Here is a 12,924-nt window from a genome sequence, read left to right on the forward strand (position 1 = left end):
ACATTCACCACTGTTTGTGACCAAATTATCACAAAGATCAACATCTAACAACGAAACATCCTGGAGCACGCGGAAGTGACAAATATCAGTCTAAATAAATCTGTGATTACTTTTATGTATGTTTTAAAATATGATTAACTTTGCAGATTTTGTTTTTGATGATTGTTTAATATCTATGTATGTTTTAATTGTGGATTCTATAGGACTAGTTCTGCTTTACAAAATAAAAATAATGATAATAATACCTACTACTACTACTTCTACTACTAACGTTATAATATATATATGTCGTTGTTCTTTTGATATGTACAGTCATATTTTAAAGAAACGTAATGATGGTAAAAAATCTCTTAAAACGTTTGATGATATTTTCAGTCTTGAATGTGCTCTGGTTTGTGATTGGTCCGTTTAGCAGCATTGAGCTTCAAAATAAAACAGCAATGTAACGTGTTGACGATCTTTTCAAGTAGAAATGAGTTAAAAAACTACATTTTAAATGACTAATGACCCCTTTGATTTTATTGTTGGTGTTAGTATTATTAAATTCTTACGGTCTTTATTTATTGTCAGTTAAATGTTTTAGTTGTGGGAGGTATACAACAAAGGGACTTATTTTGAAAACTGAAAGCGGAAGTGTGTTTGTTTATCCAGATGACAGGAAGTGGTGCAGCTCTGTGTTTTATGTTATAAACGTTTTTTACGTCTGTGTGTGTATGTGTGTGTATATGTGTGTATGTGTGTGTATGTGTGTGTATGTGAACAGACACGTGATCAAACCGGTTTATAAACAGTTTATGGTTCAAACACAACAACACTCGTCAAGCTTCCGGTTTGTGTTGTTTTTCTTCTTCTACGTTTTAACTGCGACAACGAGTGAAACAGACGATGTTTCCATGAGAGGTCAGTTCACACACACACACACACACACACACACATTCTGTCTCTCGACGAGAGTGAGTGTGTGTGTGTGTGTGTGTGTGAGAGAGAGAGAGAGAGAGAGAGAGACAGTGTGTGTGTGAGAGAGAGAGAGAGTGTGTGTGTGTGTGTGTGAAAGAGAGAGAGACAGTGTGTGTGTGTAGAGAGAGAAGTGTGTGTGTGTGTGTGTGTAAGAGAGAGAGACAGAGGTGTGTGTGTGTGTGTGTGAGAGAGAGACAGTGTGTGTGTGTGAGAGAGAGAGAGACAGTGTGTGTGTGTGTGTGAAGAGAGAGAGAGACAGTGTGTGTGTGTGAGAGAGAGAGAGAGACAGTGTGTGTGTGTGTGAGAGAGAGAGACAGAGTCTCTAAGTCTATGTAAAGTCCTCTGAAGTCCTGGAGCTATAAGTGTGTGTGTGTGTGTGTGTGTGTGTGTGTGTGTGTGTGTGTGTGTGTGTGTGTGTGTGTGTGTGTGTGTGTGTGTGTGTGTACTTTAGATGATGCCTACCTGAGGGGACGTGATGGACAAAGTCAAAACAAGCCGTGTGAGTCGGCCTCAGAGGGTCAGTGAAGCATCCAAGGTCAGTGTGTGTGTTTGTGTGTGTGTGTGTTTGTGTGACATCAACATTTCTCAAAACACAACAGCAAAATTATAGTTTTCAGTAATTTGTTTTGATGTTTTCACCATTTGAGCTGCAATAGTCAAAATTCAAACCCAACACACAGTGGCTCTAACGTTGTGCTTATTGGTTACCATGGTAACAAGTATTTAGAGTTAAAATGTGCGATAATCCATAATTATCTCACCTGATGTTAAATCCTCAAGTTTAAATTTAAACGTGTGAAATACAAAACATTAACTTTTAAAGTGGTTCCTCATAAAAGATGCTGACTGTCACATTGTTGTTAAAACTGCATAAACATCCTATTAAAGATATTTCACAAAAATGGTTTCTATGAACCTTTTAATCTAAATACGTAATGTTTTTTAAAAGGTCTCTTTCTTCTTCTTCTGTGCTGGATTTGTTTTGTGGTGATTTCTAATAACTGTGAATAAGTAAAAACCCGAGTTGTGTTTCCCGATCCGTGCCCGGCGGCGCTGCAGGTGTTCCGATGGGCGGACCGGGCTGCGGAGGTGCTGCACGGCCTCGACGAGCAGCGGCAGCTCCGTCACTTCTGTGACGTGGTGCTCGTGGCCGATGACCTGCGGGTCCCGGCTCACCGCGCCCTGCTCGCCATCTCCAGCCCGTACTTCCACGCCATGTTCACCTTGGGCATGAGGGAGGAGCATCAGGAGGAGGTGAAGTCACAACATCACAGATTTGTTTTCACCCGGTTCATCATTTCTCCCATTTAACGTGAAGATTATTCATGTTCGAGTCGCCCTGATATCTCCGTGCTCCTCCTGCCCAGGTGGAGCTGGTTGGGTTGTCCTGCATCGGTCTGAAGGCTGTGGTCGACTTCCTGTACACCGGAGAGCTGCCATTGGACGGAGGGAACATTGACTCTGTGCTGGAAGCTGCTCACCTGCTGCAGGTACTTCCTGCTCCTCACGTGTTGTTAACGTGTACGACACAAGATGGACGACATGCCCGCTCCTCAAAAGTGAAGCCAAAGCGTCTCTATTGCCCCCTGGTGGCTGGTTGCAGTAGAGCTCATAAACCTCCTCCATGTTAGCAGATGGGACATGAGCCAAACTAAATAATCAAAGTAGACGTTAAATAAATGTTAAATGTAGTTTTTATCACACTGATGTTTGTCAGTGTTCATGTTTCAGTCTGTGCAGCAGGGATGTTCAGGGCGCCACTCATCACTTCCTTGCTGTTGTTCAGGTGTGGCGAGCGGTGGATTTCTGCTGTCAGTACCTGGAGCAGGAGGTGAGCGAGGACAACTACCTGTACCTGCAGGAACTGGCTCTGTTCTACAGCCTCGAGCGACTGGACACCTTCATCGACCGCTTCATTCTCGCACGTTTCGCCACGCTCTCTTTCACCCGGGACTTTCTGCACAACATTCCTCTACACAAACTCAGCTCCTACCTCGCCAGCAGCCAGGTAACTGCTGCAGGTGTTTTAAGTGCTGGGAGTTTCACACATCGTGTTGGTGGAGAAGAGAAGTGGCGAGAGGAGCCTCCATCATTAATCTCAGTGCTCCTCCTCTTCTTCTTCATCAGGTTCAGCACGACAGCGAGCAGGCGCTCCTCCAGGCCGCCATGCAGTGGCTCAGCCAGACTCCCAAGCGGACGGCCCATTCCACACAGCTCCTCTCCCACATCCGCTTCCCTCTGATGCCAGCGGTCGACCTCGTCAACCGGGTGCTCTCGACGGTGCGGTCGCTTCTGCCGGGGGAGGCTGGCTACGAGGCGCTGGTGGAGGAAGCTCTAGAGTACCACACGAATTCCAGCGCTCAGCCGCTCCTGCAGACAGGACGCACCGCGCTGAGGGGGGGAGTGGAGCAGCTGCTGCTGATTGGAGGAGAGGTACAGAGGATTTCATTTCTGGATCTCTCCATCATGTTGTCAAGTTGTCTGTCCACGCCCTCGAGTGAACAAGATATCTCACGAGCACCTTGAGGGAATCAAACGTACAAACGTTCAGTTGGATCCAAGAGTGAACTCATTGAACTTGGTCAAAGGTCACTGAGACACATCTCAAGTCTGAACCACCTCTTCTCACACAAGTTGAGTTAAGTCTTTAAACTCATTCGATTCTTCTCGTCTTTACTTCTCAAGGTGTCGGAGTTCGGAGAGGAGCTGAGCGCCAACGTTTGTCGGCTGGTCGGTGAAACAGAAAAGTGGGAGGTGGAAACGGAGCTGCCGGACCAGCGGAGCCACCACTGCCTGGCGGTACTGGGCGGCTTCATCTTTGCTGCAGGCGGCAGCTCATCCAGGTACAATGGTGGAGATGCTGCCTGTAACCTCCTGTACAGATACGACCCCCGACACAACCAGTGGACAAGGGTACTTCACCAGACCAATGCTTACAGTTCATTACTACCTGCTTTTGAATTTCAGCAGCTGAATAACACACAAAGTGACAGTATGATGTTTTTCCAGGGGGCGCCAATGACCCAGCGGCGGGTGGACTTCTACCTGGGGGCAGTGGGACAGTGTCTGATCGCTGTTGGTGGAAGGAACGACACCGGAGCTCTGTCGTCTGTGGAGGTTTATTGTCCAGCTGAGAACTGCTGGTCCTACGTGGCAGAACTGCCCCGGTAACACGACTTCATGCTGGGTCTGCTCTTTAGTGGGGGGATGAACTTTGGTACAAACATTTACAGTCGGTGAAAACGTGTCCAACCCTTCAGAAAATCGGAGGTTCCAGCTCATTCAGCTGGTTTCAGTACAAATGAAGAAACCAGCTAATCAACATATTTTCTCAGGAACTGAATTTTATCCCAAGTGACCAAAACAAGTTAAATATCAACCCATTAAGCCCTGAGGTGCTTTTAAAAAGCCTAAATGGTGAAACATGCTCATGTCGCATTCAGCCTTAACGGCTTGACCCATTCAAAGTTTGTTTAATTCTGTTTTTCTAGGTTTACCTACGGTCACGCTGGGACCGTCCACCACGGCATGGTTTACATCTCAGGCGGCCATGACTTTCAGATCGGCCCGTACCGCAGAGAGGTCCTGAGCTATGATCCGTCACAGGACGGTGAGGTTTGGGTGGAGCGCCAGGCCATGTCTATGGCCCGAGGTTGGCACTGCATGGCCTCCCTCAACCACCTCATCTACGCCATCGGGGGCAGCGACGACCACGAGGACACCACTGAGCGCTTCGACATCCTGCAGGTCGAGTCCTACGACCCACGTAGCGGCCAGTGGACCCGGGTGGCAGCGTTGTTGCTGCCCAACAGCGAGGCGGGGCTTGCTGTGTGGGCAGGCAAGATCTACGTGCTGGGGGGCTACAGCTGGGAGAGCATGGTGTTCTCCAGAGCCATGCAGGTGTACGACCCCGACAAAGGTTCGTGGTCCAGAGGGCCCAACCTGCCAAAACGCATCGCAGGGGCCTCAGCGTGTGTTTGCACCGTAAAGCCCTCGACATCATCATCATCATCCTCCTCTCCGGAGACGAAGAAGATGGGACAAAGAGTGAAAGGAAGATCAAACCCTGTGTAACGACGAAGGACTTTCTATTCGTCCAGATAGAAGCATCAGCTCATAACATAACCAGCGCAGGAGGAATCTCTGACTGCTCCAACATTTGTGTTCTGATGACCCGAGGAGGTTCTGCACTAAACCCGTGGAAGTGAAGTCTGGTTCACTGGAAGCTCCAACGTTCCAAGGATCCGGAACAGAATCAAGAACCAGAGCTGATCTGGTGGAAGAAGAGTTGGCATCTGAGTTTTAAATAGAACCCATCACCTCCATCAGGGAATCATATAAACTGAAGGAGGGAAGTGGAGACAAATGATGTTAAGCTGAAGTATTTATTCCTCAATGATTCCAGTATTTTTCCACAGCCACATTTATAAACGTCTCTCCTGTGTCGTGTCTTCCCAGGACCTCTGTCCTCCTTAAAAGAGGAAGTTGACTGTCTGTGGACGGAGATGTTCCGTCTTTTAGTTTTTATCTATTCGACTTCTGAGCCTTGGTTCCCATGGTTACTGCAGAAGAGAGAAGGGACTGAACTGCGTCGGGCCGAGTGAGGATCAATATGAATAAAACTAAGTTCAGTTTTAAACCATGAAAACCAGATAAACAGCCTCGACCGGCACATTTTGACAACTGACTGTAATAAAATATGAAACGTGTCTCAACTGTCAAACTGCTTTTAATTAAAAATAATCTTTTGTCAACAGAAACACACTTGACTTTATTCATAACGGGAAAACATTAAGAGCTGATCTATATTTTCTTTACATTCATGTTTGTAAACTGAACTTTCTTCACAGTTGTCATCACATTTCATCAGGTATCAGGTAAACGAGTCACTGATGGATTTCAGTGTGTGATGCTGGTGGTAGGAGACGTTCTGAGTATTTCCTATTGGTCAAATCGAATCACGTGAGACGAGCTCGACTTTGGCCTCAGTGCTGCAGAGGCACGTCCCTGGAAGGTGAATGTTTGAGTGAAGGTCCAGTTTGTCGTCTTTTCTCTCTCCGCTCGTTAAAGCCTCACACAAAGGGATAGTACGGATGAGACTTGACTCTGAGAAACACAACACACACACAGTGAATCGCTGCATCGCACACGAGGCCGAAGCTACAGAGGACGTTTTGTCGACTTACTCCTCAAACAGGAAGGCCTTCCACCCTCGGTCCAGACCTCTCAGAGCGCTCATGTCTTCTTCAGACAGACTGAAGCCAAAGATCTGCACAATAACCCCGCGGCAGGGACACAGGCTGGTTTAACCATGTTACTACTTCCACAAGCAGCTTTTTGTGTGTTCATGTGTATAGTTTAGTCAGTAATCTGGTGGATTATTACATGACAGAATATGTGCAGCATCTATATTTGCTGTTTAAGATTGTTCACCCTTTATTGGTCCCACAACGGGGAAAATTACCTTTGTGTTTTCAAGAATGCGATGAGGTTTGTCACTCTTAGGAATAACGGCCACACCCTGCTGTACGTGGTACCTCAGCAAAACCTGCCACAATACAACACTACTGTTAACGACAAAGTAATACACACACACATATATACATGCACACATACATGTACACACAGTACAGACACCTGCACTGACCTGTGCCGCGCTGTGTCCGTGCTTTTTGGCAATTTCTGTAACGACTGGGTCGTCCAGGAGTTTATGAGGATCCGTGTCTCCTCTAAACCTGAGACAGGCAAAACAAAGAAAACACACAATTGTTTTATTCATGACAATCTGAAGGCATGATGGGGGATTATTATTATGTAGTTGAGGTTTGATATTTTACAGTTTAACTATAAACTTGATTATAAATAACTATATAAAAAGAAAACACAAATATATCGAGCTTGAAGACTACAAGAATATTTTCTTTATGTTGAACAAATTCACATTTCTACTTTGGTTATTTTGTAAAACAAGTTTCCATATTAAACATAAACGGCTGATAATGATAAATGATTTTCATTTATTAAAATTTGAAATGGCAGCAAAAAAACAACTGCACAGAAAATGTTTGGCTGTGAATCCTGAACTGAATCAAAATCCTCATAATAAACAAAGACGAAACATTTATTCAAACAAAAACCTAAAAACAACAACTGATAGTGATAAAGAACATAGAGAATAAAGGAATTCATATCTTTTTCCATCATGAGGGCAGAGAACATAAAACCAATAAATAATAAGTTTAAGAACACGAGGAACAAACATATTGTTTGGCTCAAAACCAAAGAATTAAATAAAGTGAAATACAATATGTATTTGAAGTATTTGTATTTTTAAAAGGATTACACAAACTGAGTCTTTCATGTTAATATCACATCCTGGTTATTTGAGGAAACCTTTGCCTCCTCTGACCTTTAAAGAGTGTGGTGTATTTAGCTAACATGGATCATTTTGACACGTGTGTAAAACATAATGACAGGTTTAAAGCTAGCGGCGCCTGATTTCTGGACTCTCAGACTTCCTAAGTATTATTCCATATGTTACTTGTTTGTTCTCTCCTTCTGAGAATGCTCTTTGACCTGTTAGATGGAGAGGTTTCCATCTTCAAGTAGGAAGCATGTTTTGAATTAGATGCCCCTATGTGTGATGTCATTTTGTCTCAAGTTTTGGGCGTAAACAAGTTCCCTATATGAATGCTTGTCCGACACCGGCGACTCAGACTTCTGCATTGGCCGAGAACGTCTCGGGTATACCTAGGTACCCGTCCTGACCTGTAACTTCTGTGTAATAAACCTTATTATACAAGCAAGAACGGTGTCCGCGGAGATTCCTTCATCATCATCTTCAACATCACTGCTGCTTAAATATACGACAAGAGCATCAGAGTGATGCTGGGAGTCTTACATGTCTGGGGGTCGTGCCGGTGAACCAAAGGGGCTGTAGGCGACCAGAGTGATGTTCCTGGACTTACAGAACTCCACCATCTCTGTGTGCACCATGTAAGGATGCAGCTCCACCTGCAGATATGGAAAGTTAGAGGCGAGGATCTGTGGATGTTGATCCATGCAGACAAAAAGCTTCTGGAGTATATGGCGGCACCTGGTTGACAGCAGGGGGCACCTGACACAGAGCAAGAAGTCTCTCCAGCTGTAAGACGCTGAAGTTGGAGACTCCGATGCTCTTCACCTTCCCTGAGGCCTGGAGAGCTTCCATCCCCTGAAAACACACAGTGACGGTCAACGTGTGCCGCTGCAGATCCACCAGGACGTTCTGTCACACGTTACTTTACAGGAACTGAACTAGAAATGATATGTTGTTAATGAGACACTAAACAAACACATTTCTCCTTAATAAGAACTTTTATCAGACCATTGAATGCTGTTTTTAAACAAGAAAGTAAAATTCACCTTGAGGAGGAAAGGTTTATATATATATATATATATTTATTTTCATAATTTGTCTGTATATTTTTATTACTACAACTCATCTTTTGAAATGTAAACCGAGAGATCCCATGTTCTTACCCTCCACACGTCCACGTAGTCGATGTCAGACGTCAGTATCTCTCCGTCCTTTTTTGGAAAGAGCTCATCACCCACTTTCTGTGGAGACATTTTAAATTCTAACAAAAGCTTGTTGGCAGAAACACGCGTCCTTATTTCATTTTATTTATTTAGCAAACTTTAAAAACACATGTCGGCCAGAAATGATTCTTAAACTGCTTTAAATCATATTTTGATATTGTACAATGAGTAAAATGACGTCATTTGAGCAGGTGGACAAACCTGTAATGACTATGATTGACTCTTAAGGCTCTCACTAACACCCGATACAACAGATTTGTACAGTGTCAGCGCTTTGACCTTCTGCCCCCTGGTGGTCAAGAATCATTTGATGCAGCTTTAACTCATTTACTTCATAAAAATTCCACCACTCCCATTAATCGTAATTCCGTCACACTGAGCAGGATGTTTTTATATATATAGATATATAGATATATAGATATAGATCTATATGCTGACCTTCAGGCCGACAGGGAAGTGCACAAGGTAAAGATCCAGGTAGTCGAGCTGGAGATCGTTCAGGGATTTGTTCAGACACGCAGGGATGTCCTCTGCAGCATGGTGGGTAATCCACAGCTGGAAATTAAAGAAATAAAATAAAACCAAGTAGAATATGTAAGAAAGCATTTGAAGCATTCAAATCAAAACAGGTAGTGATGAAATAATGTAAAATCATTTGATCAGCACCCACCTTACTGACGAGGAACATGTCCTGTCGCCTGATGATGCCCTGCTGCATCTTGGAGCGCAGAGCTTTGCCGATATCCACCTCGTTGCTGTACAACCAGGCCGTGTCGATGTGGCGGTAGCCGGCAGCGATGGCCGCCTCCACCGCGCCCTGGACCGAGGTACGAGGAAGGTGGGAGGACTGGAGCAAAGAAAACACAGTAAAACCATAAACAGCTTCACTTCTGTTACAAGCTGTTCATCAAGGGCATTTGGAGTTTAGGAAAGACGGTCAATATATCAAGTTATTTATCACACTCATCCGTCTACATGTTCACCATAAAGACTGGAAACAGTTTAGTCCATAACCACCATTAAAAGTACGTATTGTCCTTTTTATATCTTTGTCTTTGAACTGATCAAAGCAGATGAGATGGAATGAGTGGAAACAAATGCAGAAGCAGAATCATCAACGTATCTTTCAATAAAACGTTCGGTAAACAAAAAGTCAGGAAAACTCCCAGAAGATGAGAAGTGGAACCGGATGAAGACACAACGTGAGACGCTGAGCGAGGAGGAACCAAGACGAAGTGACAAACACAGGAGGGAAACAGAGGAAGAGGAGGAAGAGGAGGGACTCAGGTAGGACACATCTGGCTGCAGGTGAGCAAGGAAGCAGGAAACACAAGGAAGTGAAGTGAGACCAGATTTCAAAATAAAACAGAAAATGAGACAACAAACATGAGAAATGACAAAAATAGTAAGAGTTTTGTCCTCATCAGTTGTCTTAATTCAGTTTTCTTCAAATTAACGTTCCGGCTGCATCTGTCCTGTTTCCTGGTTCGACCTGAAGGTGTGTTTGAGGGCGGAGCCTGTTTAAATACAGAGGCCAGGTAAAATGGACTAGACCAAGTGCTGCACCAGCATGGGGGTGGGTGGGGTTTCTTTTTATGAAGTTTTATTTGTTGTGTATTTTGTTTCCCCCTATTGTTTCCAAATGGTCCGATCAGCCAGTTTATATGTCTCCCCTGTTTTTACCTAATGTCCTGCTTTGTTTACCGTGTTTTTTTTAAGTAGAATTCTGTTTGGTCGATCCTTTTATTTGAATCGACTCCTCCAGACGTTCTGCGGACTCTCTATCCGGGGCCGGCTGGAGAAAGTAGGCAGAAAGTTCGGAGCCTCTCACTCGGACATTAGCGTTCACGCGTACACCTCGTGAGAACGTCTGGAGGACGTCTGGAGTTCAGTGCAGGTCGGAGAGCGGAGGCATCAATTAACCCTAATCACAACACAGTGGACCAGCTGGCCAATCAGAGCAGCTTTATCAGGAGGCGGGCCTTAAAGAGACAGGAGCTAAAACCGAGTGTTTGAGACAGAGGCTGAAAAGAGGAGCTGCAGCGACAGACAGTCTGAGGAAAACCTAAGTTCTCTTTAGAACAGTTCTATAGCCCTGCTCCCTGGAGGAGGATACATATAAAGAGGAGTAATCTTACAATCATTCACTCGTTAGAAAGACTTCATTCACTGAATAACCTGTTGACCAAAGTGCAGCTCAGAGCAAAACAAGGTGATGACAGCTGAACACAGATATAAGAAGGAGTGTGTGCCGCTACCTTCCACGTCCCCAGACCCAGAACGGGCATGCGTGAGCCGTCGTTCAGCTCTAAGGTCCGGGCCACCTGCGTCTCCTCCATTTCCACAGAGAACATTAAACCACACGACGAAACGACAAGCTCATCGCTCAGGGCTTCCTCTTCTCTCCGGTTCCTCTTGGCCGTGACTTCACGTCCTTCCTTTTTTCTTTGCTGATTCTGCTTCTCTATCTCGTGCCCTTCTGTCCTTAACCCACTCCCTTGTTCTTCATATTTCTCTCCCTCTCTTTTCTTATCAGTGCAGAAGTTAATTATTGGACAACACTCAAAGTACTTGAGCAGCACACACAGTATTTACATGTATACTCAGTAAGTCAGGAGGAGCATGTTGCAAAGGTCACTTTGGTTAACGGCATAGGGGTGAAGTATAAACACACACACACACACATGCGCACACATGCACACACATGCAGGTTCACTGTGAAGAGAAAATCTGCTGTAATGTCTCCAGTCACCTTTAGATGGTGATGTTGTATCATTGTGTCACAGATGATTTCTAGGAAAGAGAAAAACAATAACACAATAAATACTCACTAATCTTCATGTTAAAAAGCAAAAAGCTTCTGCAGCTACATGATTGACTGGGTTTGATATATTGGACAGTAACTGTAAATTATGTTACTTTTGGACATTTGTTATTTTGCTTTTTAAATGACTGTTTTTATATATAAGTATAAGTTCATTGTTTTATGCTTATATTTAGCATATAATCACAGTTTGCTTTCGGGCTGTGGTTCAGGAGCTGGAGAGACGTTTACAGAGCATGGGGCCAAAAGTATCAAAATCCTTGTGCGTCATTTGGTTTGTGGTGATATAATTATTGAAACTAGAATGTGAGTCAGTGGAGAAGAAACCTCCAGCGATGCCAAACAATCAGACACATGATTGTCTAGTTCTTATAAAATATAATTATTATATCATTCTTTTAAAATGTTACCGACCATAGACATCTTGGTTGCTCCCTGGTGGCTGGCTGCAGTCTCCTCCATGTTAGCAGAGGGGACATGTGGAGACAGAAGAGGAACAATGGTTCACAGTGGATTTGTCATGTTTTATATTGAATCTAAGCTGAAACCAGCACAAGATGAATTTGCTGGTAACGTTTTTAAAAATAAAACGAAGATTTCTGTTGTGTATGTGGATGAGACTCAGAACTAACATGCACAGCAGTAATGGAACACACCCCCAACACCAAACAAGACATTTAGAAGAAGAGGTAACAAGATGAATGGTTTGAAGTTTGAAGTTAGAAGTTAGAAGTGTGTTTATTTCCATCGTGACTCATCACAATCTGTGCAGCACAGTCTCTGGATTGCCACTCCTCAGAGAATCTGATTCTTATGTAACTCACACGTGACTGCACACACACATGGATCCGTACACTTCTTCTCATCCTGGGCCCCCGGAAACATGTGTGAACACTCCGGAGGATTGAGTTACCTTCTCCTCAGCAGTTTGTTCTCTGGAAACACAAAACTTTAAATGTATATAAATTAGCCAACTGTACCCTTCCTCTCTGCAGGACTGGGTCCTTAAATCAATCAATCCACAAACGCACTGAGATTTGCTCCTGTTCACTCTGAGTGGTTTTTTGTGTGTGTGTACTTTTTCTCTACCATGTGGGCACAGGGATTTACACAAAGACCTGAAGTAAACCAGTGTCCAGAGAGAAATTCTGCAGCTAAAGATACATATTTGGCCTCTGGCACATTCTAATGTCACTATTCCTTCATATACACTCATTTTAATTACTGCATATTAAAGGCCAATCAGAGAGCACGTTCCTCCGACAAGGCTAACGCCCAATTTCCTTGTGTTAGACACAACAAAGAAAGAATCTTGGATCCGCCCATTTATCCAGATCCTCTTCATAATTTATGAGTTCTTTGTTGGGTCGTGAACCACCAACCCGAAATATTAATATTTAAAACATATTCCTGACTCATCTGTGATATTTTGATGAAAAATATCAATTATTTGTATTTATTGACACCTGATGGAATCCGTCAGAGTGACAGAGAACGTGAATCACTGTTTTATCAGTATCAAAAATTCTCTAATGCTCTTTTCTTATATCAATCAACACCAG

The 12,924-nt window shown here is 43.9% G+C and overlaps 2 protein-coding genes across 2 annotated transcripts; one reads left to right on the plus strand and one right to left on the minus strand.

The window, feature by feature from the left end:
* Nucleotides 1-630: 630 nt before the first annotated feature.
* klhl36 (kelch-like family member 36) lies at nucleotides 631-5,717 on the plus strand. Its single transcript, XM_035157255.2, has 9 exons — nucleotides 631-900; nucleotides 1,409-1,492; nucleotides 2,017-2,211; nucleotides 2,325-2,447; nucleotides 2,744-2,965; nucleotides 3,085-3,390; nucleotides 3,643-3,870; nucleotides 3,967-4,124; nucleotides 4,449-5,717. Exons 2-9 carry the CDS (start codon nucleotides 1,433-1,435, stop codon nucleotides 5,029-5,031), a joined length of 1,875 nt encoding a protein of 624 aa, XP_035013146.2. The 5' UTR covers nucleotides 631-900; nucleotides 1,409-1,432; the 3' UTR covers nucleotides 5,032-5,717.
* zgc:56622 (uncharacterized protein LOC326033 homolog) lies at nucleotides 5,669-11,190 on the minus strand. Its single transcript, XM_035157257.2, has 10 exons — nucleotides 10,797-11,190; nucleotides 9,209-9,385; nucleotides 8,977-9,093; nucleotides 8,479-8,556; nucleotides 8,054-8,170; nucleotides 7,859-7,971; nucleotides 6,605-6,692; nucleotides 6,422-6,505; nucleotides 6,144-6,226; nucleotides 5,669-6,063 (listed from the first exon to the last, which is right to left on the minus strand). The coding sequence occupies exons 1-10, from the start codon at nucleotides 10,890-10,892 to the stop codon at nucleotides 6,030-6,032; spliced, it is 987 nt and encodes a 328-aa protein (XP_035013148.1). The 5' UTR covers nucleotides 10,893-11,190; the 3' UTR covers nucleotides 5,669-6,029.
* Nucleotides 11,191-12,924: the final 1,734 nt, after the last annotated feature.

Source organism: Hippoglossus stenolepis, chromosome 5, assembly GCF_022539355.2.
Source record: "Hippoglossus stenolepis isolate QCI-W04-F060 chromosome 5, HSTE1.2, whole genome shotgun sequence".
Lineage (NCBI taxonomy): Eukaryota > Metazoa > Chordata > Actinopteri > Pleuronectiformes > Pleuronectidae > Hippoglossus > Hippoglossus stenolepis.